The following is a 26,715-nucleotide window of genomic DNA, read 5'->3' as shown; positions in this document are numbered from 1 at the left end:
CTTTGTTAGCAAAAATCATGTTTAATGATATATTTTTAATTTTAATTTTTTTAATGTTTGTTGTAATAATATATTTTTCTTTTTAAATAAGTCTAACTATTCATGTTTAGTACAAGATGTTAATAAGCAATTGTTATACTCATTTTTCAATTTATCAAATTTATTAGAAAGAGATACATGATCCTTTTTTAGCAATTTATATTTCTTATTGGTTGTTGTGAGTTCATCATATAAGTCATGAAATTTATCAAGTAATTCATTATAAGGTAAAGAAGTTTCAGTTGAGTCACATACCTCATCGCTGAAAACCATCAATGCGTAGTTTGCTACCTCGTCTTCATCAGTTTGCTCTTCGTTTTCTGAAGCAATTGATTCATCCAAAGTTGTCTTGAATGCTTTCTTCTTCTTTTGTACCAGCACCTTCTTTTTCAATTGTGGACTTTCATTTTTAAAGTGTCCTGACCTTTTGCATTTATAACAAATAATTGTATCATTTTTAAGTTCATTTTTATTCTTGGATTCTTGTCTTGTTGAATTTGTTTTGTTCCTTTTCATTAATTTTTAAAATTTTCTTGTGAGAAGTGCTAAGTTATCATCATCATTTGAGCTTTCGCTTGAGTGAACTTCTTTGGTTCTAAATGCAATATCCTTCCTGTTCTTTGAAAGATATTTCTCATATTTATCATGTGTCTTGCAAGTCATTTCATAAGTCGTTAATAATCCTATGTGTTCTTCAAGAGAAAAGTTGTTCGAGTCCTTTACTTCTTGAATTATAGTTACATTTGGATCCTAATTTTTTAGAAGAGATCTTAAAATTTTATTAATCAGTTCAAGATTAATATAATATTTATCAAGAGCTTTCAAACTATTGATAATATCCATAAAATGAGTGTACATATCACCAATGGTTTTGCTTGGCTTTATTCTAAATAATTCATAACTATATACCAAAAGATTAATCATAGATTCTTTTACTCTATTTGTGTCTTGATGAGTAACTTCAAGTGTGTGCCAAATATCATATGCAGTTTCACATGTAGAAATACAATTAAACTTATTTCTGTCTAAAACACAAAATAAAACGTTCATGACTTTAGCATTTCAAGAAAATATTTTCTTTTCAAGATCATTCCATTCATTTATTAGTTTAGAGGATTTTTGAAAAGTAAACTTAACAACATTCCATAGATCAAAATCTATATAAAGCAAAAAAATCCGTATTCATGTTTTCCAATATATATAGTCCGTCCTATTAAACATAGGAGGATGAGCGATAGAGTAACCCTCTTGATTACCTGAAAAAATCATTTAATCTCTCTAGGGTGTTAAACCAATTGAGAGAACCAGGTTCTTATACCAATTGTTAGGATTGTAAAAACACTAAGAGAGGGGATGAGGGTGAATTAGTACTTTCAAAATAAAGTTCTGATTTGAAAGTTCTATCAATAAATCCGTATCAAAAATACATTTAACTTAGAATCTAAGGGTAGTGAGCAACTAAAAGTATAAAGTGAAATACAAACCAATTTATAGTGGTTCGATTGTCTTGACCTATATCCACTCCAGATTCCTCTTCCCTCAAGGCCACCAGCTTTCCCTACTAATCTTCTTTTTAATAAGAAAATATCAACTATCCTTGTTACAACTCTTTCTCATTTTCATAGGCTTAGGAGAGAACCTTCACACCTCTCTTTTATAAGAAGACCTCACATCTCCCTTAAATGATTTCTAAACTCATGGAGGAAGAGACTTAACACTTTTCAAGAGAGTTTACATACTTAAAATCACAAGATAGACAAGAAAGCAAGAGTAGGGCATTTATAGACCCCAAATGGCTTCAAAAATAGAGTTAAAAATGTAAATCCCCAGGTTTTCGGGGTACTAGCGGTACTACCACCTACGTTAGGCGGTACTACCGCCTGATAAAGCCTAGGAACCAAGGCTCTAGCGATACCATCGCCTACTTAGGTGATACCATCACTTAATAGTCTAGCGGTATCATCGCCTGCCTAGGCGGTACCATCGCCCAATCGAACTCTAGGTTATTGAATTGGCCTTTCAATAGGTTCAATTCAGCCTTGATTCAAGCCTAATACACTCCTAATCAAGTTGGCATGGTTATGTCCCAAAATTAACTCAATTAGACTCTAAATGACTTCAATCAAGACTCAACAACTCTACTTATAATCATGAAGCCTTCAACACGTTGTCCAGCATGTCATCTATTTATTCGACATTTCGTCTGAACCTTTGGCACATCGTCATTTCCTTCGGTATATTGTCCGATCTATCGGCATGTTGATCTCCCGCAACATCCAATCTTCTTGGCGGAATACCCGATCCTTCTAGTCTGATGCCCAAACTCATGGCACAAAGTCCATCCTTTGGCACATTGACCAATCCTTTGGCCCGACGTCCAATCTCTAGCATGATGCTCTTTGGCCTAACGTATGATTCTCTTGCTTTAATTATTTGTCTTTCGATGGTTCATGTCCATGATCGAAGTTTCTCCTATGTCGTTTATCTTAAATGCTTATTAGACCATAAACTCATCATTGATTTCATCATCAAAATCTAAAATTCAACAGTCTGATAGTGTCTTCTCCTCCTCTTGCCTGAGTTCGAGAAGTGTTGATATCGATGGTCTCAGGTGCACATTCGTAAGGAAGTAAAGTTCAAACTCCCTCGTGAGCTAGGTAAAAGAATTGATGGAAAGCAACTTTAAGCAGGTGTAATATTCTCGTGTTAGGCCTCTTAATGTGGCCACGAAGGTGTGGCACATCAGAGCATCCAAAGTATCATACAACAACATTTGAGCACGAAAAGCTATAATGTGCTCCATTAGGTCGACACTACCATCGAATGCCTCTAATTATAAGAGGCAAAAGTTTATTAGAATTTATTCTTCCTGGATTTTCTAAGTGAATAGCAACAGACCCAAGGTGGAGTTAACCAACACTTCCCCTTTGGATTGTTGGAACTCTCATCATATCTTCTCTAAGCATCGGTCTATCTACCATAGTTGGATTCATAGAGAATCCTCTATCGAATCTGTTGATTGGGTCTTGGCTTCAAGTAAGGTAGAATAGTAGTACGGTTTGCTAAATTCCATAATTAGGAGCCAAGCAATTCGATGGGTCTCGGGAGCTCCTAGGATGTTGACATCATATTGGGTGGAGGAACCTTAATGGGTGCCAACGTCAATGGCAGTTGAGCCGGTGATTGCAGTTGAACTAGTGGTGTTATCTGTTGGGCTAATTGGGATAAAAGTATAGCAACAACCTATATTATGCTTGGTAGCATTTGCATTTGCTGAATGGGGTTCAAGAACACCTCGGCATGGATGAGAAGGTAGCTCAGGGTCATCTCGAGGAGTTAAAGGTCTGAGTTGTTGAATAGACACTAGTACCACATGATTGTTTGCGTCAAAGTGGATATGTCCATATGCAGAAAGTGTGACTGTTGTCTCTCTTGAGTGAAAGTGCTATTGGTCAAGGGTAAAGCCTCCTCACTCAAGAATTCATTGAGAGAGTCGACGGGCAAGCATTCTTGTGACATCGAGCCCTTCTCCTTCTAGCGCCAAGAATATTGATTAGAAATATCATTGATGTCCTAGTCAGCCCAACGTGGTCTGGACCTATATACATAGGGTTGTTTGAGTTGCCTCCAAGGTAAAAACATTGGGCTCCAAAGTCGCCACTTGCATGAAGATCAACCTGATCCCTTCGACGCCCAACTTGATCCCTCTAATGCTAAATTTCATAATCCGAGGGGTGTGAGTACAAAAGTAAATAGTTAAAAAAAAAGATAAGCCCCCTCTTTCCATTCTATTATAAATAAGTTGTTATATCTAATCGTAAAGAGATAGAATATTTCATAAAATATTCTACAAGAAGACATTCTATAACTATCTCCCATTGGCCTCTTGTCCACATGGGAAATAAGGAGGAGAGGCGGTGAGGCAAAACCCATAACTATTTGTCTTGGACCCTTACCCACATGGGCAAACAAGTGCATGGTGACCTTGTCTTCTCCTTTCACCCTGAACATCATGTGGTGGTTGTGTGTCAGATAACAATTGGTTAACAACATACGATGTGAAAGTGCATGTATATATTATGATATGTAGTGTGGAAGTGCATATATATGTTATGATATGGGGCATAGAGATTCATAAATTTGTTATATTTATTACATGTGCATATAAGCATTTTAAATTATTTTGATATAGAATTTTACTTTTTTATTTTGCATATGTTATATTATAGGGTTATGTTTGCTATAAAGAAGTTATAGGATAAGATGTTTACTATTAAATATTTTTTATCGATAATTTTAAAAATATGATGCATGCTCATCTAAATAAAGTATAGGATGAGGTGTTTATTCTGCATGAGCTCACCTAAATATTATAGGCTTATACTTATCACATGATTACTTACTATAGATCCTATTTTATTGGTAAATATATTAGTATTACACCTAAGTGATAAAGTCAAAAAGTAAGCACGTGTGAGCCATGTAATGCAAATATAAACGATGATATGTAGGTATTTGTATATGTATACCCTTTGGACATATTGTACAGGTATATATATTTTTTTGGTTATATATTATAATTATATATAAATATCGAAATCATTGTGTATAAAATAATTATATCATTTTGCTTAGTGAATTAGTATATTTTACTTTTAAGATTATCTATTTTTTCACCATGCTTTTATTGATAATAATAAAAAAATTAAAAAAGTGATATTTTACTTTAGTTAGTTATGTACGTACGATATAAGTAGGATTCGAGTTCAGTGTTACAATAATACTAACGACTTGATTGCAAAACACTTGTTAACTTTAAAAGAATTATGTTATATATAAATTCATCATGTATCTATTTTTTAGACAAATGATATGTTATAATGTTTAGTAATAAATTATTCGGGATTGTTAGAAGGTGTATAATAAATTTATGCTTGAATTTAGATTAACTTGTGGAATTATAATTTGATTTTAAATTATGAAGAATTTAAAATTTCAAATGTATCCATAGTATAAATTTCAATAATACCAATTCAAACTTTCATCACTCTATTATAACATGATTTTAATATTATTAGTAATATTTTTTATTTTTAAATAATTTTAGGATAATTAATTATTAAAACATAAAATTTATGTGAACAAGAATATTTTTATTCATTTTGGAGTGTAATAGATCCAAATTCAACTTAATTATCTCAAACTTTTACAAACCTATTAGACATGGTTCAAGCATCATTAATAATATTTTTTAAAAAATTTAGATGATTTTATGATAATTAATTATTAAAATTTAGATTTTTTATATATTTTGTAAACGAATATATTTTAATTCATCTTCGAGTTTAATAGTATCAACTTTAACAAAATCATCTCAAGCTTTAAGACTTCTACTAAAATATAATTATAATGAAGATTTTACTAATTCTTTCTATTTCGATGGATTTAGGATCGATTCTATAGAAATTAATATATTTTTTAATAGTTTAGTTGTTTTGGAGAACTTTTTTTAGGTAAATTGCGAGGAGGATAAGAAGTAAAAGAGCAGAAAATAAAGAAGAAAGAGTAGAAAAAGACAAATGATGAGGAGATGAAGAGGGTTTTGATTTGGACTAATTTATTGACCAAATTGACTCAAATATCTTAGGAGAGTAAATATGTCATTCATGTCATTGGGTAAAAACAATCACGAGGGGACTCCATCCGCTAAAAAATAATTATGAGGAGATTTTATTTAATAAATTATCAATAATAATTAGAATATGATATTATCAACCCACCATAGAGTATTCAATAAGGTTTTACTGAAGTGTTATGGAAGATCGAGGTTACGTGTACAAGATTAAATATATCAAAATTCACACGTTAATAAGTCGATTAACTCATCATATACTAATCAAACCATGGCAGTTGATATCAAAATACACATAATATTTCCCCCCCCCCCCCTTTTTTTTTCTTATATGCATAATAATGTTATTGAAACCTCAAAATTTTTCCTTTTATCATTCTAGTTATCTTCACTGTCATTTTAGCTATGAGCACTAATCATCAAAAGATTATTAATCATTTCCTTTTATTGTTCTCAGAACACTCCTACCATCAAACCAAGGGCCATTTTAGAAATTTAGTCTTATTCGATCATAATTATATTATAATTATTTTTCTTCCATAATATGACTACATATATATATATATATACATATATATATATATACATACATACATATATATATATATGCATGCAATGCAATGGATAAGTTCGATTGAGCTTGATTCCAATGGCCAAAGTAGCACTGGATGGTGAAATATTTACAACGCAGATGATGTCCCATGACAGACTGAGAAGATGATAGTATATTCAAACCACCGGACATCATCTGACCCATCTCACCATCATGTCTCTTCTTGGAAGGCGAGGATCCTCTCCAAGCCCTATTTCAGATGGGACCGTCCAATCTCCATCGTCCGCTAATACGGGATCTCATCTACTACCGGTGGGACCCAGATGGTCATTTTGAATGCGTCCGACACAGAGACATCCGCCAAAGCTAACTGCGGCATCCGTACATTGGCCCCACGGCTGCGGCCAATCCCAATGCAGGTGAGGTCGGTTTCTTGAACGCTCGAAACAGCGGGAACAAACTGGAAAGTAGACCACGTGGGCCCGACACGACACGAGACGGTTAAGATGGAAACCGGTTTGGTTGGCGTGAGCGGATGGATCCGCGGGTGTGAGATGGGTGAGGTGAGGGGACGGTCTGCCTCGTGATTGGGGATAGAAAGGCCGGGTGTGATGAAACGTCCACGTGGCCCACGAAGCGTAGCCTTAACGAGACGCCGAGCTGCGACGACGCCCGGGTGGGTGGCACGGTGTGGTGTCCTCGCGGAGCAAAACCAACGCTAAAACCATGTCTCTTCGGCACCAGGATAAACCATGGCGAAACATCAAGTTAAATGGACCGCCCCCTCGCTGCGCTGAAAGCACACACTCGCCTCGCCCTCTCCCCGCTTCGACAACGGAGAGGCGAAGCTGCTGTTTGCGTCACACTCCTCCTGCCCCTCTTCCTCGGCTTTCCCCTTTCCTCTCCGCTCGCCTCCCAGATCCGGGTTAGCTCGCCGTCCTCAACCCCAAATCCGGCGGTCATTCCGCGGGCATAGACGGAGGTGTTAGGTCTTCGCTGCCACCGCCTCCCTCTCTTTTTGTTGGGTCTTCTTGTCGCTGCTGCTCCGTCTCGACCGTTCTCGTTCCCCCTCATTCTGCTCATTTTCCAGGCTTAGTGCGGCGATCTGCTCCTTTTCCTTCTTCATTTTGAGGGGTGGAGCTTGAATCGTGGGGCGATTCGAGTTGCTTGGAGAAAGTTGGGGTCTTTACGGTGAAGTCTGGGGAAATAAACATGAATCGGGGCTTTAGGGACGCGGCGGCGCCTAGGCGGGTAGTGACGAAAGAGGCGGACGAGGAGCTGGCACTCTTTCTCGAGATGCGGAAGCTGGAGAAGCAGCGGAACAATCTCCTCCTGCACAACGCCGGTGAACTCGATCCGCCATTCGGTAATGTCAGCTTTAGGCGTTCCTATTTTGAAAGAAAGACTCTTTTTTAACTTCCGTTCTCCATTGTTAGCCGCCGATACCCGGCAGCGATTACTTGTTATCAATGCGTTTACTTGGCCCCCCTTGTTCTTTCTGTATTGTAGGGTCTAAACCTGGGACCGCTCCCATATTCAAGGTCACCTTATCAGCACCGTCTCGGAAGACTGGAATCGACGACTTCCTAAATTCAGACAGCGATAAGAATGACTATGACTGGTACGCTCACCATGTTCTTTTTTATATTTATCCCTTTTGCTTGTATCTACTGTCTTGCTGTGTGATTGAAGTCATTGTCCTCTTACCGAATTCGGTGTCCAAGGGCGAAACTTGTTTTCTTTTTAGATAATGCCATCGCTGTAAACTTTGGGGTGTTAGGCTCACTCTGTGGCTAGTAAAGGAGACAAAAGTATTTTGCCTTACAGTTTTAATAACCATTTTATGTCTACACGTTCATTATGGTTTAAGGGAATGATATGGTAAGCTCCATCGTGCCATATATAGAGAGAAGTTGAAGGAGACGAAGGTCTTTTGTCTAACAGTTTTGGATAACCATTTTATGTCTACACATTCATTATGCGTTAAAGGGAATGATTTGGTAACTCCATTGTGCCATATATAGAGAGCAATTAAACTAGACAGAGGTCTTTTGTCTAACAGTATTGGATAACCATTTTATGTCTAGACATTCATTATGGGTTTAAAGGAATGATATGGTAAGCTCCATTGTGCCATATATAGAGAGCAGTTGCTGCTGTTGGACATTGTCAATACATGGTATTTGGTTGGTTTGTTAAAGTGAAAGACTGTTCTTTTAAGAGTTACAAATCTTGGAATCTAAAGATGTAAATGACTTTGTTTGCTTGGAATCTCAAACGCCTTCTATCATACTCCTACAATTTTCATTCTTTTCAATTTTTTTATGCTTCTTTCACAATTCTTATTTCCCTCTCTAGGTAACTATTTAGTAACAATTTCAAAGCCCCAGACCCTATCATACCATAATATTTCTTAATATATTATTAACAATAGTTGACTACATTGTTAAATTGCTATTCAATGGCAATTACAAAGCCCCAAACTGTATCATACTACACAATGCCATATTTCTTAATATATTGTTCGCAATGGCTGACCACATTGTTAAACATAACTAATTTTGTGTCCTATTTATTTGATTTTTTTTTTTTTTTTGCTTCCTGTCTCTTTTATATTATTTACGTAGTTCCATGGATAACAATTATATAATTGATCCATATTAACTCTTGCAAGTTGTGATATTTTATCCTAGATCTCAAACGTCCATTGACACCATGCTACAAGAGGGAATGGAGGACTTACCTAAAAGGATGTTGTGTCAAATCTTCAACTATTGACAGCTCATCTAAAAGCTTAAACTGATAGATGATATAGAGTTATTTCATTTGTATGCTCACACCTGCTCACATATGAGAAAGCAATATGGCCTGAGTGTCGATTAACTACCACTAATCCATCTTAAGTCTATGATTGAGGACCTCCTGCTCCAATATAAAATTTCCAATTCACCTAAAAACTTAAGCTAATAGATGAAACAAAATTCATCATTTAAATTTTGACATGGTGAATCTCTGAATACTGAGGACAGGATCTTAGAGAATAGAGATGACCTCGGTGTCAGGCCTGCAGATCAGAGTGTGACTGCATTGCCCTAATTTACAGTCGACTCATTATTTCATGCTTCTGATATAACTATACACCTAATTTACTGGTTTATTTTGATGAATGGGATGATGGGTAATATGTCATTCGACAGAATTACTCAAGGTTGATGATGAAGAAGGTTATCAAAATATCATTTATTGTGATATGTAGATATCAGCCCTCCCATATAGAAAATACAGAAACCTATATCAGTTTCATATATATATATATATATATATATATATATATATATATATATATATATAAACTGCCTGATTATTACTTGTTTACCTTTTCTGATGAGAGATTTTCAGGCTTCTCACACCACCAGGTACTCCACTTTTTCCGTCTCTGGAGACTGAATCCAAAAGAACTCCTATTGGCAGCACTGTGACTCCTAAAGCTCGTCCCACTGTGCTGAAATCTAGGGTAAGCTGATCGATTTCATTTTAAGCTTGTACATTACATGTAGTGTGCCCATGTTAATATATATTTCAACCATTGATTTCTCTGATGCATATCCTTGTATTACCATCGCATATGTAAATACAATAGTCTTCAATGGTGCATGTTGCATGGTCAATTATTCATGGTCATTCTCTCTTTGTTTTTGTTGGGTTGAGGGATCTCACCTCTATGGAAAATAATGGCAAAGAAAGATGTTTGGACCCGCTTCAAATAATTAATATATTGTTGGCTTAAAATTTTATGTCATGCTAGTAGAGAAATGGCACTCAGTCAAAACTAAAAATGTTTTTCTTAAGGGATCAACAAATTAAAAATCTAGGTGTCTATACTTGAGCAGTTCTATCAATGAGTAAGCTTTTTAGGGGTCAGAGATCAAAAGCAGTCCACTTTGTTGTCTAACTTTAAATAATTCATCTTCAGCTTTGCTAGAGTGCCTTAATTTCACTTTAGTGAATATGTATTCATAATTCCTGCTTCTTGTCCAAGAAACTACTGGCTCCATTTGGAAATGTACTATTCTTCATGCTTCTCAATTTTGGATGTACCATGATTTTCAGATCACCCATCCAAATTCCATGCAGTCTAGTAGTGTATACTCAAGTTTTGTATGGATGTAAGGGGTTGCAAAATTTGTTTAGTTTGCAAGAATAATCTGTGGCATATCTAGTTCTTATGTGACTCTCTAACAGATATAGTCTTCTTAACTAATATCTAAGCCTAATTACTTTTCTAACCATTTAAGATCAATCAGAATGCTTCTACAATGTAATCTAGTACTTGTCTTTTATGTTTAATAGTCTTTTAGAAAGTTATGCAACTCTTGGACAATCACCTGCCATCTATTTTGTTCTGCCTTCTGTATGATAAACAAATAAATATTAAAACTGGCTTTCATCTGATATTTATTTTTTCAAATTTCTCTATATATTTGACCAAATCAATTTCATCCACTTTTTTTACATCAATTGCCATGATCAGTAGTATGTTTAGTTATTGGCCATATGTCTCTGTTTGCATTTACTGCTGAACTATGATTGTGAATAAAACTGTTTGATTCACTGCCAAGCAATTTGTTGTCTATTATTCACCTGTTATGTCCAACCATTTTGCCAGTGGAACTTTTATTCTTCTGCTACATTGAAGTATGTTTTTTGGTTATATTATATATATGTGTTTTATATGCATTTTTTGTACGATAAGCTCATTGATGCATTTCCTAAATTTGATGGTGTTCTTCTGCAATCTAATACTATATTTTCAGTTGGCAAATGCTTCAGACCCTTCGAGAAGCACACTGGTACCGAGGCAACCAGCATCATCATCTGGCTTGAATTCTGGTGTGGGAACTCGCAGACCATCATCGTCTGGTGGTCCTACTCATAGTTCGTCGAGACCTGCAACACCTACTGGGCGCTCTACATTACCAGCTGTTTCAAAACCTACCAGACCTTCTACTCCGCCTTCTCGAACTACAGTACCTGCAAAGTCATCGGCGCCTCTGCCACGATCATCAACACCTGTTAGATCTTCTACACCAACATCTAGGCCATCTGTACTGGCAGCCAGCAAGCCTTCATCAAGGTCAGCTACCCCTACAAGACGACCTTCTGCACCATCTACTGTACCTACCAGTTCAGCTCCATCAAGTCGATCATCTTCTGTAACAAGGTCAGGTCCAACAATATCTAAAAGTTCGGCGCCATCACATGGGACCTCTCCAATCACAAAACCTAGACCACTGAAAGCCTCAGACATCCCTGGTTTTTCTCTTGATGCACCCCCAAACTTAAGGACATCATTGCCTGAGAGGCCCTCCTCAGCTACTCGGGGTAGACCTGGGGCACCCAGCAGTCGATCGTCATCTGTTGAGCCTGGGCCAAGTATCAGACCAAGGAGGCAGTCTTGCTCTCCATCCAGAGGAAGGGCTCCAAATGGCAACGTCAAAGGCAGTTCAGTTCCACCGCCAAGCAGGCAACACTCAAATGGCAGTGACAAATTGAACCCAGTTGTCATCGGAAATAAGATGGTTGAACGCATAGTGAACATGAGGAGACTTGCACCTCCAAAGCAAGATGACCATCGATCAACCCATAACAACCTCTCTGGCAAGTCTTCTCTTTCACCAGATAGCACTGGCTTCGGGAGGACACTGTCAAAAAAATCACTGGATATGGCATTGAGGCATATGGTATTGTATTTTATCTTTCATATCTTTCAATGTCCGCCTACCAGATCATACTTGTTATCCGAGATCGCTTTCCATTTCTTCTTATCAATGTTCAAATTCCTGAACTAAATGCAGGATATAAGACGTAGTGTTCCCAACAGCTTGCGGCCACTGATGGTAAATATTCCTGCATCATCTGCGTTTGGTGTGAGGTCAGGACCCACAAGAAGCAGGGCAATTAGTGTATCAGACTCTCCTCTTGCCACAAGCAGCACGGCCAGTTCGGAACAAAGTGTCAATAACAACATAATCTGTCTCGAAATTGAAGATGATCTTACCAGTGAAAAAGGAGGCAGGTGCCCCGCTGCCGTATCCGATGTGAGATGACTAAAAATTTACCTCCCAACTACGTATGTGCAATCTAGGTGAATACATTGTCTCCCTTATGAAATCTTATTGGAGTAGCTGAGGAAGGCCTGTTTTGGGACAACCCGATAATATAATCTGCTTTCTATGTCGGATTGTATTTATGGCACAACCATATTACTCATGTCAATCCTCTTTAAATGTGTCCCAAGTAATTGTTCAGCAATCTCCCTTGCAGTATTTGTGATATTTAGCTTGTTTTAAGCCTTGTGTTAGGCCTTTTGTTCTAATAGTCATACACTTCTTTGGCTGGTATTGCTGTGTGTCTGGAGAAGTTTGCTTCTTCCTACGTAAATATGGTTCCTCATTGCCTCTTCCCGATGCGTTGGAAATGTCGCGGGGAAACCAACTGCATCCTAACCTGGACCCACACTACAACCACGTCGCCCGAGTCAAACGGCAGGTCAACGTCGAAGTCGCCGAACCCGCGGGCCGACATCTCACTTCTCCTGCGTCTTCCTTCTTCCATTGGTTGGCCTGCAATTCTACCCCAAGATTCACGTCACAGGGCCCCGCGTGCTCACGTGCTTTGTTCCCCAACCGCCGTGGCGTGCGGCTGAAACGGTAAACGAGTCGATCGAGTCTAAACGTTTCCGCCGTCATCGAATCCTCCGCGAGTTCCAGAACGGCGGCTGGTCGGTTACCGCTAGTACTGTCGTGGATAACTATAACATGTATATCACATTAAGCCATTATCCCTTGTATACGAAGTAAATGAACTCCTCCATATCCAATATAATCTAAAAAGCTGAAAACGTTACTCCCACGCAGATCCCAGCTTTGTGATTGGAGGCAAATAATTGTTCGCTTTGGGCCATGCCAACCGCCTCCAATCACAGGACTGGTACATCAGCGGGTGGAATGGGCTTAAGGGGCAGGGAACATCCTTGTTTGGATAAGCTTCCATCCGCCCTCATCGACTCGCTCTAACACTTATCCCACGCGTCTTCCATGGCCCCACCACCATCCTTCCATATCTAACGGAGAAACATCCTTGTGTCTATATATATCTCTGTTTCTTACCTCCTCGAAAGGAAAGAATCGACTGCAGCAGTGAAGATGGCAGCGTCCGAGATCTCCTCGAGGTCATCCCCGGCATCTGATTCGAAGTCCCACCCGGCGACGATCCCCGCACCTCCCCTCATCAACGTTGCCTCCGCCACTGCCGCTTATGAGCACTACCTCCGCTTACCCGAGCTCGCCAAGCTCTGGAGCTCCGAGAACTTCTCACAGTGGAGCAACGAGTCCGTCATCAAGCCGCCCCTGCAGGCCCTGGAGATCACCTTCCGGTTCATCTCGCTTGTGCTCTCTGACTCCCGGCCCTACGCCAACCACCGGGAGTGGAAGCGGCGGCTGCAGTCCCTTGCCGCGCACCAGGTCGAGCTCATCGCCACGTTGTGCGAGGAGGATGGAGGCGGCGCACCCGTCGCCGATCTTCGATCGTGCAAGGGGCTCCTGTCCCGGGACAGGAGCTCGCAGGAGGTGTGGAAGACCCCCGGCACGACGAGCGTGGTGAGCCGCACGAGCGAGGCGAGCCTGCTGCCGAGGCTCGCGACGTGGGAGAAGTCCGCTGACGTGGCGTCCGTCATCCTATTCCAGATCGAGAGCCAGATGCAGCGGTGCCCGTTTACGCTCGGGTTGGGCGAGCCCAACCTCGCAGGGAAGCCCACGCTCGAGTACGATCTCGTCGTCCGTCCGTTGGCCCTTCACGCCCTAAAGAGGAGCCCCGGCGGGTCAAAGGAGCCCAGAAACCACGAAGACCAGGCGCTCTGCACGATCCATCAGATCCTCGAGTCGTGGCTCTTCGCCGCCCGCCTGCTCCTGGTCCGAATCGAGCGGAGGATACAGGGGAAGGAGTGGGCGCAGGCCGCAAGCGATTGCTGGATTCTCGAGCGCGTGTGGAAGCTGCTCTCGGAGGCGGATGACCTCCACATGCTGATAGATCCCGACGACTTCCTCCAGCTCAAGAGCAAACTGGTCATCACCACCGATTCGGAGGCGTACTGCTTCCGCTCGGCGGCCCTGGTCCAGGTGACGAGCTCGTGCAAGGACCTGAAGCAAAGGGTGCCGTCGATCCTGGGGGTGGAGGCGGACCCCAACGGTGGGCCTCGGGTGCAGGACGCAGCCATGAGGCTGTTCCACGGCCGGCGGAGGGGGGATGGCGACAACCCCGGCAAGATCGACCTCCTGCAGGCGTTGCAGGCGGTGGAGGTGGCGCTGAGGAGATTCTTCTTCGCCTACCGGCAACTGGTGGCAGCGGTGATGGGGAGCCTAGAGGCGAGCGGCAACCGAGCCGTGTACGTGCCGTGGGAATCGCTGGATGCGGCGTCGCAGTTGTTCTTGGAGCCTCCCTATTTCCCGAGCTTGGACGCGGCCAAGACGTTCCTGGGAGATTTCTGGCAGCAGCAGCAGAAGCCAAAGCGGCGTTGACAAGCGGTCAGGTCGGTTGGACGAGCTTGGAATTTTGACCAAAATGTGTGAGGCGACTCAATAGATAGATTCTATACGTTTTTGTGGAAATTGTACTTATACGTACCTTCTCCGTACGTATCCATAGGTTAAGCAAGACCATAAACATGTAAAATCGTGAACCCAATCTCCTATCAATTTAATTTGGACTCATCAAGTCAACAATCGAACCAACTAATTAAGGCCGGTATGAGCAGGGCGCGGTGCTTCCGTTTCCATCCTTGCGTGTACCGCGTTACCACCTTCCCTTCCCCTCCTCACCATTCCCGGTATAGCTCTCCCCTTTCTCTGGCTCGGACTCTTGAGCGAGCCGGCCGGAAGGGAAGGGGATGTCGGACGCGCTCATCAACGGCCTGGCCGGCGCCGGCGGCGGGATCGTCGCTCAGCTCATCACTTACCCCTTGCTGACCGTACTCGTCCCTCTTCTCTTGATACGTTCCTCCTGACCTCCACCATGGATTTGCTCTCTCATGTGTGCTGGGTTCGCGGCAGGTGAACACACGCCAGCAGACCGAGCGCGATCCGTCCAGGTCCGCCGTGGGAGATGGGGCCGTGCGTCAGATGCTGGAGGTAGGTGTGTAGGCGGATCGCATGCCGTCGTTGTTCTGCGTTTTCTTTTTGGGGGCCTGAGTTGGTGGCGGTGATCGTGTCGATCGCAGGTGGTGAAGCAGGAGGGATGGGGGCGGCTCTATGGCGGTCTCGCGCCGTCTCTCGTCGGCACGGCCGCTTCCCAGGTACCTTGGCCCCACCCCCCCCTTTGTTTCCTCCGCCCCCTCGCTCCTCTTTCTTCCTTCCTTGTTTGGTCGCGCCCAGCTCATCTGCCCCCGTCCTTGTCGACCACATTTGGTTGGATGTTTCTTTGGTAAAGCGGCTTCCTGCGTCCGGTACTCTAACCTGGCTGTGCCTAATTAGGTCAAATTGCATTTTTGGTAGGCATGATCCAGCTCTTTCGTCAATTTGTTCATCTCTTGCTTGTTGACAGCGTGACTTGCAACCTTGAACGAAGTGATACTTGGAATGCAGGATGTTGCTAAATACCTTGTGTTAGATGAGAGAAATTTACAGAAATTGACCTGTAATAACATTAGCCACTAACCCATTACCAAGGGCAAGGTCTCAAGTTATGGTATTTGCTGAGATCGTGACATGATATATGCTCTTGCCGAAAATTATTTTACAACAAAATATTTGGAATTCTTTGTTTACGTTGCTGTTCTTCATACCACGTCTCCAATGACATGAAGCAAGATCTTCTTACTACCTGTAACTTACTAAGATCAGTCTAGTACACTAGGCTCGCATGGCATGAAGAAGCAACCATTAGTTCTCTTTGGAAATATGAATCAACATGTTAATGAAAGAAAATGTGATTCTCGATAGTGTGTTTGGTAGAGATGGAGCCTCGGTAGATGCTGCTGTAATTGAAGTCTGATATTTTTACAATTTTAAAACTTTAGAACACCTTGGAGATCCTTGTGATATGCAATTTGAACTGCTTTATATCACCTTGAAGATGATTGTGTCACGGGACCTGATGAGAAATTTCGTTTTGATCTTTGATCCAGATGGTGATTTGCCTGGATCACACACAAGCTACAAAATTTTAAACTGTCATCCAAAAAATGCCATTACTGGACGAAGTGGATCAATAGTTGCAAGCTGTGACAGCATATCTTTAACACAATATAATAGTCTCTTGTTCTCCTTATTTTCTTCAACAATGTCTTTTTACCCTGTAATTTATATAATTGAATGCCATTCATTGTTTTTTGAATTTGAGCATTGGTTATTTGCAAAAAAAATGCCAATTTCCCTTTATGTCTAAAATGTTGGCTAATAGACAATTTTCTTGTATCAATGGATTGCTGTAGAGGCATTGCTTGAGTTAATCCCTTTGTATTTGGTAGCAGAACTTTTAAAGAACCTTGTCTCTGTAGAATTATTCCAATTTAAGTGGTCACTTTGACTGTATTTGACTTTGACTTGAACCAGTTATAATATGTTGTCTGATAAATCAGAAAAGATTTTCTGAAAGAGCCATCCTCATTCTACTTTATACCTTCACAAGAATGATTTTGGATGATTATGAAGTCAACTGAGAACAACAAGACTTTGTCTAAGCAATGAGGCAACAGTATGCTCTCAGGATTGTTCCCTTTGTCTTATTCATCCTGCTGCTAGATTATTGTTTCATTATTTACTTCAACGCATTTAACTCTATTGGACTCTTTGCCACACGAGGCATCTGTATCAAAATTTGTATTTCTTGTACAGGGTGTTTATTACTATTTCTATCAAATATTTAGGGACAGAGCAGAAAGATCAGCTCAAGATCGCTGGAGAAAAGGCATTGGTGATGGATCTGTAGGCATGTTTCGGTCACTTGTTGTTGCTGCACTTGCAGGGTGATTAACTATGACACTTTTTTCTTATTTATAACTTTCGATCTAATACCTGGGTGGGATATTCTTATGCTGTGCCCCACCAAATGTTCCTTAATATATTTTGGCTATATTGCTGTAGTTCCAAAGGTATGAAGTTCTTGTGCTTCCATGTACCTGTGTATTTTCTAATGAAATTAATACCAGATGGGCAAAAAAAAAAAAAAACGAGAAGAGTTAGTTCTTACGAGTGGCCAAATAAAGGGCCCTTCTAAAATTGGTGCTAGCCTTCAACATAATTGATTATTTAGAGGTACAACTGGCTGTTTACTAATTGCCTGCCATTATCATGGTTGCAGATGTGTAAATGTTCTATTGACAAATCCTATATGGGTAGTAGTTACACGTATGCAGGTACAGACACTGGTTTTTGCTGGTTTGTTTATTGTAGTGTCTGCTTTTCCAGCACTTATATGTATGTATACATATGTATGTATATATGAATATATATGTATGTATATATATGTATATATATATATATATATATATATATATATATATGATGTATATATGTATGTATGTATCTTATGTATGTATATATGTATATATATATGTATAAATGTATATATGTAAATATATATAAATGTATATATGTATAAATATATATATGTATATACATATGTATATATATATATACATATATATATATATACATATACATATATATATATATATCGCAGCCCAGGTCACCTCAATAGTGTGAAATAGTTACCCAGAATTGCTTCCTCTACATGTTGACCTGATTTTAGGTGCTAATATCTGACATTCTGCAGACTCACAAGAAGACAAGCAATGGACCACCTATTCATGCTCTATCATGTCTTCGGGAGGAGGCAGTTAATCTTGCAGTGGTTGAGCATCAGCCATGCAGAACCAGCCATGTGGTAGATGCACTCGTGAATATATGTTGGTTGTCCATATATATGAGCTTTTTACTCCTTTCCAATCCATATTAGGACATACTACCAAATATTACTGTCTTGTGCAATTATGAAAAAACTAATTGTAGTAGTATCAGATTCTTTCCCCATGAACGAATGGGTTGTTTTCTGAAAGTTGTAACTTGTAATTACATTCTGCATTGTGTAGAATGGATGACAAATCTTTTCACTTAAGGTCTTTAATACTAGAACAGCATATGTGCTTTGCATGTGAAGAATAGTAGAAAGTAGGAAAAGGCAGATAAACCATCTATGCTGCAGCCTGCATAGGCTTCAGCAAGGACCAGTCATGTTATATATGAAGGTCCTTCTTGAAAAGCACTAGCTATAGGAGTATCATGGCACTCATTTCTGACTTGAATTTATGAGATGAGCCACAAATACCATGACAAAGATCTTGTGAAAGTTGGATACAAATAAGTGTAATTTATTGGAAAGAGCTCCAATTGTGCTGAAGAACCCAAATTTATAGATCAGATCTAACATCTAATACCACAATATGATTCAAGATTCAATAACATTGGCAAACCCTTAAGACACCTGCTATTATGACATTAGCCATCATAAAACTGAGTGGTTGTACTTAAAATGTTAGACTGATGCACCTTGAAGTCTAGGGTACAATGGAACAAGCTGACTCCTGGATGATCTGCTGAGGATGGTTCTACCTTCTATGATATGCCACTATGCTGTGCTGAAAACTTAGTTAATGGAAAATGTTTATGAAAATCACTATGGGTAATGATGTTGGTTCTGATATATGAAACTCGTCAAATTGACATCTTCATAAACTGCACTCAAGACCATTATCAAATAATAATACAACTGTCTTTTTTAGTGATAGATGATAACAACTTTCTTTAGGAAGTACACTTTTTAACATACTGAGAATATTTCTTTAAGGTACAAAAATTGTTCTAGAGAAAGGAAATTTTCTCCTAAATGGAAGTATTTGCATAACTAGCTTATAAGACTACTGGCTGCTCTGAGTAATTATTCTTTTCTTGCTTTGGAGGTTTGAAGTGCTATATATATATATATATATATATATATATATGTATATATATATATGTATATATATCTGTGTGTGTGTGTATGTATATACATACATACATACATATATATATAGAGAGAGAGAGACAGAGAGAGAGAGAAGTTATTCAAATTTTCTTTTACTTCACAAGTTTCTCTTCTTTCACATCTTTCTATTATTTCATTTCAGTTTCATCAATTTCATTTACTGGAGAAAATGTTCTGATTCAGGTTCAAGAACTCTACAATGAAGCTGGATTGTGGGGCTTTTGGAAGGGAGTAGTTCCTACTCTTATAATGGTTAGTGGAACATAAGCAGATTTTGGAATTTTTATTGATGAGTTCTTAACATGAGCATTCATTTTTAGGTTAGCAATCCTTCTATCCAGTTCATGTTATATGAAACTCTACTAAGGAAGATCAAGAGAAGACGTTCTTTAAACACAAAAGGTGCTGAAGGATTTACTGCTCATGAGGTAGTGAAACTTCAGATTGTTCATATGTTGATTCATAAAAGTATTCATTTTGGTAAATGGTCTCTGTTCACGTGTTCTTTGTTTCATTTCAGTTAAGTCTTTGTTCTGTTATTTTAATTTACCGTGACTCTAGTGGGCATGCCCTTGTGTAGCACTTTTTTTCCATGAAGTTTGCTTCATTTATTGTATTAGTTACCTAGCTTTGTCCTGAACATAACCTATATGTATTCAGGCAAAGTTTGATAGATGTGGACATCCTCATACTAGGGGCAAATTCTTAAAACCTTTCTATGTTTGTGCATGTCCTTGTCGAAACTGATACTTGTCATTTGGTGTCCAACACGAGTTAAATAATTGAAAACATGTTAGGGCACATGTATCACCTACAATTATGACATTTATGTAGGGTACTTAAATCATCTGGATAAAGTTTCTAGGCATGTTGGATACGAATAATGCATATGGAATTTGGACTTTATGTCCTTCAATAAAACGAGTTATTTTTTCTTAAAGAGTTTGGATATTGGATTGAAGTATTTGGTGAACATTTGTTTTGTTTCATAAGTTACTGCAGTGAGCTAAATTGTTTATCTTGTAGGATATATAATCCTATAGCTGTATATAGAAAACATAAAACTAGTTATCAGTCGATTGCATGTTGTGCCCTGCTTTTTAAAGAATTTTCATCACGTATGTTGATGCCATATCATGTCTGTCTTTCTTTCCATGAGTCGCACACATTTGGCCGGTGGCTGTTTCTTGTGTGTATTCAGAGTCACACATACGAGGACACAGATATTGATTGCTATACTGTGGATGATGTTCAGATTTTCTCTTCTTGATTAATCAGTCTTATGAATGCATTGATGTTGTAAATAACCTATACAGATTTTTCTTCTTGGAGCTGTTGCCAAACTTGGAGCTACCATCGTTACGTATCCCATGTTAGTAGTGAAGGTAATGTATCTCTCTGATCCATTTATGTTGTCCAACTGCTTATTGTCTGTGATGATCAAACTTGTAATATTCTTTAGCAGCCTTTAGTCTCTTTCATATGGTTGGCAATATAGTTCGGTAACATGTTGTTTTGTTCCTCTCCAGGCAAGGCTGCAAGTAAAACAAGGACTTCATGATGACAAGAGGCGTCAATATACAGGTCTTTGTTTCATTACTAATTTCATTTCTTACTTTTTGGCATGCTATACTTTCAGTGACCCGTTGATGAAATACTCACCTCGGTGTGAATATCCTGAGTTCCATTTCTATATGGTTTTCCCCTTTCTCTTGCATTGTTCTTATAGAGAACATTTTTTGTGGGGTAACTTGAGGTCCAATTTTCCATTGGATTTTGTAGGTGAACCCATTGGTGATCGGCAATAAATCTGACTACCTGTTTGCTTTGCTTCCGAGTTTAATCACCTCTCCATGTATTACGTTTTGCAGGTACATATGATGCTATCACAAAAATGATACGCTACGAAGGTCTTTCGGGTCTTTATAAAGGAATGGGCACAAAAATAGTGCAGAGTGTATTTGCTGCAGCAGTTCTGTTTACGGTTAAGGAGGAGCTGGTAAAAGCAGCTCGAGTGCTGGTAACGGGAGAGCTCAGACGGATCAACAATTCAAGGATGAAAACACCATCTTAATGGCCTTTATTCCCTGCTTTTATGTTCCATTAGTTGCAGGAGTCGTGATATTAAGGCAGTAGATTATGATGCCCCTTCAATCACAGACGTAGTACATAAGGAACAAGCTGTCTGGCCCTTGATGAGACTTGGAAATGTATGTCATCAATCGTAGTAACAATCGATGAACATTGTAAAAGGGATTTAAATGTTGAAATCGATAGCATCCGCTGACATTTTCTTCGGATGCATGGCGGGGTGGTTGCCGCCGACTTTCCAAGTCGACGGCTGTAGCCTGAAGCCCTACCAGGTTTGAGACATTCTTCCATCAGATTTGAGATATGCTGCGAAAAGAAGATTGAATTGTAGTCAGATTCATGTGTAGATCTGAGAAAACTTGGCATGTATTCATTTTAAATCAATTCTGAATATCTTGTAATCATATTTGATATGTATGCTAGGAATTATTCACTCTAGGGAGTTCTTCCGTGGTACATCTAATGAGTTTGTCCTTATTGTCTGTAACCCAAAGACATCTCTTAGGATGGAAGACTCTTCTTCCTGTGAGGCTTTGGTGCCTCGGATGGCTTTGGTCCCTGAAAAAAGGGCCTTTATATATAGATAGGTTAAAGTCGGGGCCGATCGCACGTATTAGATTCATAAACCCCAAAGAAGAGTAGAAAAGAAGGTTCCAATATTTACTCTTAATCCAAGCAATAAGTTCGGCCCAATTGCACATATTATAATTTACCACAGAAAAAGTCTCTCTTTACGCTTTTTTATTTTACGGAAAACATAACTCATTTTTAGAATTTTCTAATTTTATATATATATATATATATATATATATATATATATATATATATATTCACTCACATATCCCTTTACTTTTTATTTTATTCCTTTTCCTATAGACCGGTCCATAGGATAAATTGATCCAATTATAATATTTTCAATAATACTAAAAAATACTACAACAAAATGTAAAAAACACTATAAATATGTTGTTTTTATAAAATTTATATAAAATCATTATGTTACAGAATTTTTGTATTGCTTTATAATTGTTTTTTTAGTATTGCTGAAAACATCGATGTTTCTATACTGTGGCTGATATATAAAAAAAAAGAAAAAAAAAGATATATGTTAAATCAGGAATATTATAGGTATTATTAGGTTAAAAAAATGGAGGTACTTTCCAAGAAAAACTTCAAAAAAAATTCAGGAATTCGACCTATTAGATTTATAATCCAAAAGAACAGTAGAAAACAGAAGAAAAAAATAAATAAATATCCTTTTTGAACGATATTCATAGTTTTAACATTTAAAAAAAATATTTTTTTTATAAAAAATATTCTATTCATTCATTGATTAAGATGTTTTTGAAAACCAAACTTAACAACGTTTCATAGATCAAAATTTATAGAAAATAAGAAAATCTATATTTATGTTTTTATAGTCCATTCTATTGAAGCGTTAGTGTGATCTTTAATTATGAGAAAAAGCTATTTAATCTTTTTTTATGATAAAAAATAATTATTTATTCTGAGTTACAAAACTTGCTTTTGGTACCATCGTGTCAAACCAATCAACAAAACAAGTGTGACAGAAACAGGGCGGGTGGTGTGCAGGAGGCTGACAACTCCCTGTTTCCATCGGAACCAAAGCGATCGCCATCATCATCATCGGCCTCAAAAGTCAGAGTGGGTTGCATTTGATTGGTGCAGGACATACCAAGGAACAGCTGTGAGCAAGAGAACAAGACATGGTGTTGCCAAGAATAAAGCGGCTGCACCGTGACATGCTTGCGGTCCTAATCGAGGCAGCGGGCACATCAGAAAACCCCAAGCGTGGTGGAGTGGAACCAAGCCCTCGCTTTCTTCCACGAAAGACCGCGGCATCTCCGCCAAAAGGAAGTGGATGGGTGTGTCAATCATCTCCCTCGCAAAAAAAGGCTTGCTTGATCAGACAATACACTCGCGCATCGTTGTCTTAATCCATTTTTCTCGATTCGGCTATCAACTAACTATTTGGCTCTTTTAATTTATTTTAATAATGTGTGATTATTCTTTCATTTTTTTTATTTTTTTTTAATTTGATATGAGTATTTTTTTAATAATTATGATCGTCGAATCAAATATCAACAACAACTTCTTCTTCTTCTTCTTCTTCTTCTTCTTCTTCTTCTTCTTCGACAATAACAATAACAACAACAATACTCGAAGAATCGATTCGACAACATGGAGGAATCATCATTTAGTTGTAGTAGTAAACTGTGGGCCATTTGTCCTGCTTCTCCATTGTTAATTTAGGTTACTTATGTTCTTCATATCGACTTGACTCCATAAAGAGGTGGAGCAAATCCATTCTTCGTATGGAGCAGTCACCAGGGCTGATTGTTACTCTATCGTTCTTCTTCTTTTTGAGATTCCAAATTGAAGTTACTGCAGGAAACTGACTCCAACTTAAAATCTATGTATGATGACAAAGACGACTTTTGTCTGAATCCGATAAACGAAGCATCTGTCCTTACTTAGTCAACCTACAAAGTAGTAGACCAGGAAGAGAACCTACAAAAGAAGAGAGGAGAGGGGATGGTGGAATGCAGACTCAGCCCCCAACCAACCACAGTCAAGTGGCAGAGATGAGACACGAACAGGCAATAAGGGACTCTCAATAAAAGTTTAAGTAATAAAAGATGATGACTGCAGAATCAAAGTTGCAGAATGAATTAATGCCCTGTGACTCAGCCACATTAATGTTAAGAGATATAGTTGAATCTTCTGCGTTGGCTTTGCATGAATCAATCAACAATGATATCATGTAGCGATTTCTCACCACACTCTCCCATCTCTTCACTTTACACCAGCCTCGATTCATCAGCAATTGTAAAGCCATGCTGTTTATTGCAATCGGATTACTCCCCTATTAATTTGAACAAACAACCTCGTATTACTAGTACATGTAGCTCCTCTGATACAATCTCTCCTTCATGTCTGATTTGGTCGATGGAAGGGTCTTGAATCCATGCCTGCTTCTTGACCTTCGTGCTGTTCTGATCGTTTGGTAGTTTCTTTGGAGCAGGGGAAAACAAAGAAAGGATTCATCCGTGCTTCTCGCCGTGCGGACCTCATGAGAATTAAAGCGCATAACCTTGGGACGAATGCCTCGTTGCAGTTGCGACTACTATTTCTAAGATAGTAGAAGCAGACGAAGAAGATGGTTTGACCGACAGAATCTCATCCGTGAGGGTGATGATGACTTGCTTGCATCTGAAACAGCAAGTTGCGGTCGCGAAACATAGGATCATGAGCTTCTAGCGTCGGCCCATAAGCTGTCACTCCATGGCGTGGTTGCACGAATTGGCTCCCCTGTGCTAATGAGCTTGGCAGTGCGGTTGCTTCGTTGGGTCGATTTGAATCGAGGATCGACGAGAACGAGACCGACGGAGGAGGAGCTGAAGCCGAGCTTGATGACCGAGACGGCAAGGGAGGCTCGTTTTCCGGCAAATTGGCGGTGGTGATGTCATGGATGCTGGACCTCCTCTTATCTTTGCCACCTGAATTGAGTCTGATGAAGTACTTCTGTGCATGACTGGCCACCTGAGTGGGGTTTCTGGTGATCACAAAGTTCCGAGATATGTTTCTCCAGTCTCCTTTGCCATGCTTTTGAAGCCCAAGCAGAAATCTCCTGCCAAAATGATACAAACGACAGGCTAAGATGCACTGCAACCACCACCAAGATCAGATTTTTAGCAGGTAGAATTCACAGATGAACGAAGGACTTGGATGTTCCAGCAGTCGATTCCAACGTCGATTGTGTAAAAGATGGAGAGGAGGACGCGCTCGGATGACTTACTTGTGCTCGTCTTCGGTCCACGGGACTCCCTTCTTCCTCTCTTGATCCGGTGCTCGCGGCCCTGACCTCTTACCGGCGACGCAGTAAGGGTGCTTCAACGCTTCGAGGCCGTAGTTGCTCTCCCACTCCACTGTAAAGGGAGGGTCGTAGCCAGGGCACGGGATTCTTCCGGCTTCTATCTCGCTCACGTCGTCCAGTAGATCCCGGTAATGGCTCTCCACGTCGCTCGGGGTCTTGCCGGGAATAGACGCCGCCACCTTTAGCCAGCGGTCAGGGGTGTCCTTGTCGAACGTCGCCAGGGCGTACTCGAAGCGCTTGTTCTCTTCGGGGGTCCAGCGGCCGGTACCCATGGCGCCCCCGCTCCACCACTCGCCAGGGAACGACCTCGAGCTGGGGTAACACGGCATCGTCGCCGGAGGTAGGACTTCCATCGACGATCTTGCCATGATCCCGTAAATGTCGCCCGCCCTTCCCGCGAACTCAAGCTACTGAAACCTGAGCTCGATTCTACTGGAGACAGAATAGAGTAGAATCGGAGCGATCTCGATGACGGAAATCGATCGACAGAGCGTGGAGATTCCGGGTAAGATTGGCAAGCCCATGTATAAGTGTGGAACTCGAAACCTCGTGCAGGTCAATTGAGTAAGAATCGGAGCAAGAGGAAGCCTATACGAGGAAGAAAAGAATAAGATGGAGAGGCAAAGATGGGGCCTTTCATCGCTTTCGCTGCCGTCGGGTGGGAGGAAGAGCTGAAGGAGGAAGAAGAGAGGGGAGGAGGGAGAAATGGATCTGTAAGCGGATCGATTCCTTCTTCCGACGTCTAGAATTGGTTTCCTTTAGCCACTGTCGCGTGAGATCTGAAAGCGAGGTGGGAAAACCACCCACGGTTGGGGGTGTGATTGGCTTTTGGTGGACTTTGTGGTCGCTCGACGCGTTCAGGTCTCTTCTGTTTCTCTGGTGAGATATTCGATTGGGTAATATATATTACTTAATAAAATGATATAGATCTTATGTTATTTAATATAATAAAAATATATCTTTATTTTTATTTTTTTTAAAAAAAATAAAATCTCATTTGTTTCTAAACACAACAACACAGCAATCTTCGCATCCAACATTAATATCTCTTTTTTTTATTCTTTTTCAAGAAACGTTTTCATTTTTAAAATTTTCAAATGACATCCTCTTTTTTCTAATACCTAAAATATTCCTAATAATCTATCTTTTTTCTTTTTTTTTTTTTCTATGGATCGATCCATAGATACCATTTTTTAATATTTTGATCAATACTATTTCATCTAAAAGTTTAAATCCATTGACATGATATGATATATTGACTTTTTAGAATGTGTTCTATAGTTTTGGGCCTTAAACAAAGGTGGGCCGAACTAAGCCCATCTATCCCTCCATTCGTTTAATGAATTGGGAGACCCAAAAACTTAGGAGACAAAAAGACTTAATTTTGAGCCATTTATAATTAGTTCCAAAATGCAGTTTTTATTT

The 26,715-nt window shown here is 39.6% G+C and overlaps 4 protein-coding genes across 6 annotated transcripts; 3 read left to right on the top strand and 1 right to left on the bottom strand.

Annotated features, from left to right (window-relative positions):
- The first annotated feature begins 6,987 nt into the window (after nucleotides 1-6,987).
- Nucleotides 6,988-12,625, top strand: LOC135651518 (uncharacterized). Of its 3 annotated transcripts, XM_065171618.1 has the most exons (6): nucleotides 6,988-7,213; nucleotides 7,315-7,590; nucleotides 7,734-7,845; nucleotides 9,624-9,738; nucleotides 11,039-11,965; nucleotides 12,080-12,625. In XM_065171618.1, the coding sequence occupies exons 2-6, from the start codon at nucleotides 7,437-7,439 to the stop codon at nucleotides 12,329-12,331; spliced, it is 1,560 nt and encodes a 519-aa protein (XP_065027690.1). In that variant the 5' UTR covers nucleotides 6,988-7,213; nucleotides 7,315-7,436; the 3' UTR covers nucleotides 12,332-12,625. The 3 variants fall into 3 exon arrangements, with proteins under 3 accessions (XP_065027690.1, XP_065027689.1, XP_065027691.1); XM_065171617.1 differs by having other exon boundaries at nucleotides 6,988-7,590; XM_065171619.1 differs by lacking the exons at nucleotides 6,988-7,213; nucleotides 7,315-7,590 and having other exon boundaries at nucleotides 9,641-9,738.
- Nucleotides 12,626-13,402: 777 nt separating this feature from the next.
- LOC135651520 (nematode resistance protein-like HSPRO2) lies at nucleotides 13,403-14,996 on the top strand. Its single transcript, XM_065171620.1, has one exon. It carries the CDS (start codon nucleotides 13,430-13,432, stop codon nucleotides 14,798-14,800), a length of 1,371 nt encoding a protein of 456 aa, XP_065027692.1. The 5' UTR covers nucleotides 13,403-13,429; the 3' UTR covers nucleotides 14,801-14,996.
- Nucleotides 14,997-15,027: 31 nt separating this feature from the next.
- On the top strand, nucleotides 15,028-21,674 carry LOC135651521 (peroxisomal nicotinamide adenine dinucleotide carrier-like). Its single transcript, XM_065171621.1, has 11 exons — nucleotides 15,028-15,249; nucleotides 15,332-15,409; nucleotides 15,499-15,573; nucleotides 17,114-17,244; nucleotides 17,580-17,634; nucleotides 18,054-18,164; nucleotides 19,485-19,553; nucleotides 19,622-19,729; nucleotides 20,618-20,686; nucleotides 20,831-20,885; nucleotides 21,173-21,674. Exons 1-11 carry the CDS (start codon nucleotides 15,169-15,171, stop codon nucleotides 21,373-21,375), a joined length of 1,035 nt encoding a protein of 344 aa, XP_065027693.1. The 5' UTR covers nucleotides 15,028-15,168; the 3' UTR covers nucleotides 21,376-21,674.
- Nucleotides 21,675-24,060: 2,386 nt separating this feature from the next.
- LOC103999646 (transcription factor DIVARICATA) lies at nucleotides 24,061-26,143 on the bottom strand. The gene is made up of 2 exons (XM_009421453.3): nucleotides 25,213-26,143; nucleotides 24,061-25,044 (listed from the first exon to the last, which is right to left on the bottom strand). The coding sequence occupies exons 1-2, from the start codon at nucleotides 25,656-25,658 to the stop codon at nucleotides 24,594-24,596; spliced, it is 897 nt and encodes a 298-aa protein (XP_009419728.2). The 5' UTR covers nucleotides 25,659-26,143; the 3' UTR covers nucleotides 24,061-24,593.
- Between the last annotated feature and the right edge of the window lie 572 nt (nucleotides 26,144-26,715).

This window comes from Musa acuminata, chromosome BXJ3-10, assembly GCF_036884655.1.
Source record: "Musa acuminata AAA Group cultivar baxijiao chromosome BXJ3-10, Cavendish_Baxijiao_AAA, whole genome shotgun sequence".
Taxonomy (NCBI): Eukaryota; Viridiplantae; Streptophyta; class Magnoliopsida; order Zingiberales; family Musaceae; genus Musa; species Musa acuminata.
The sequence above is the reverse complement of the archived record's forward strand: the minus strand, read 5'-3'. Positions and strand labels throughout refer to the sequence as shown.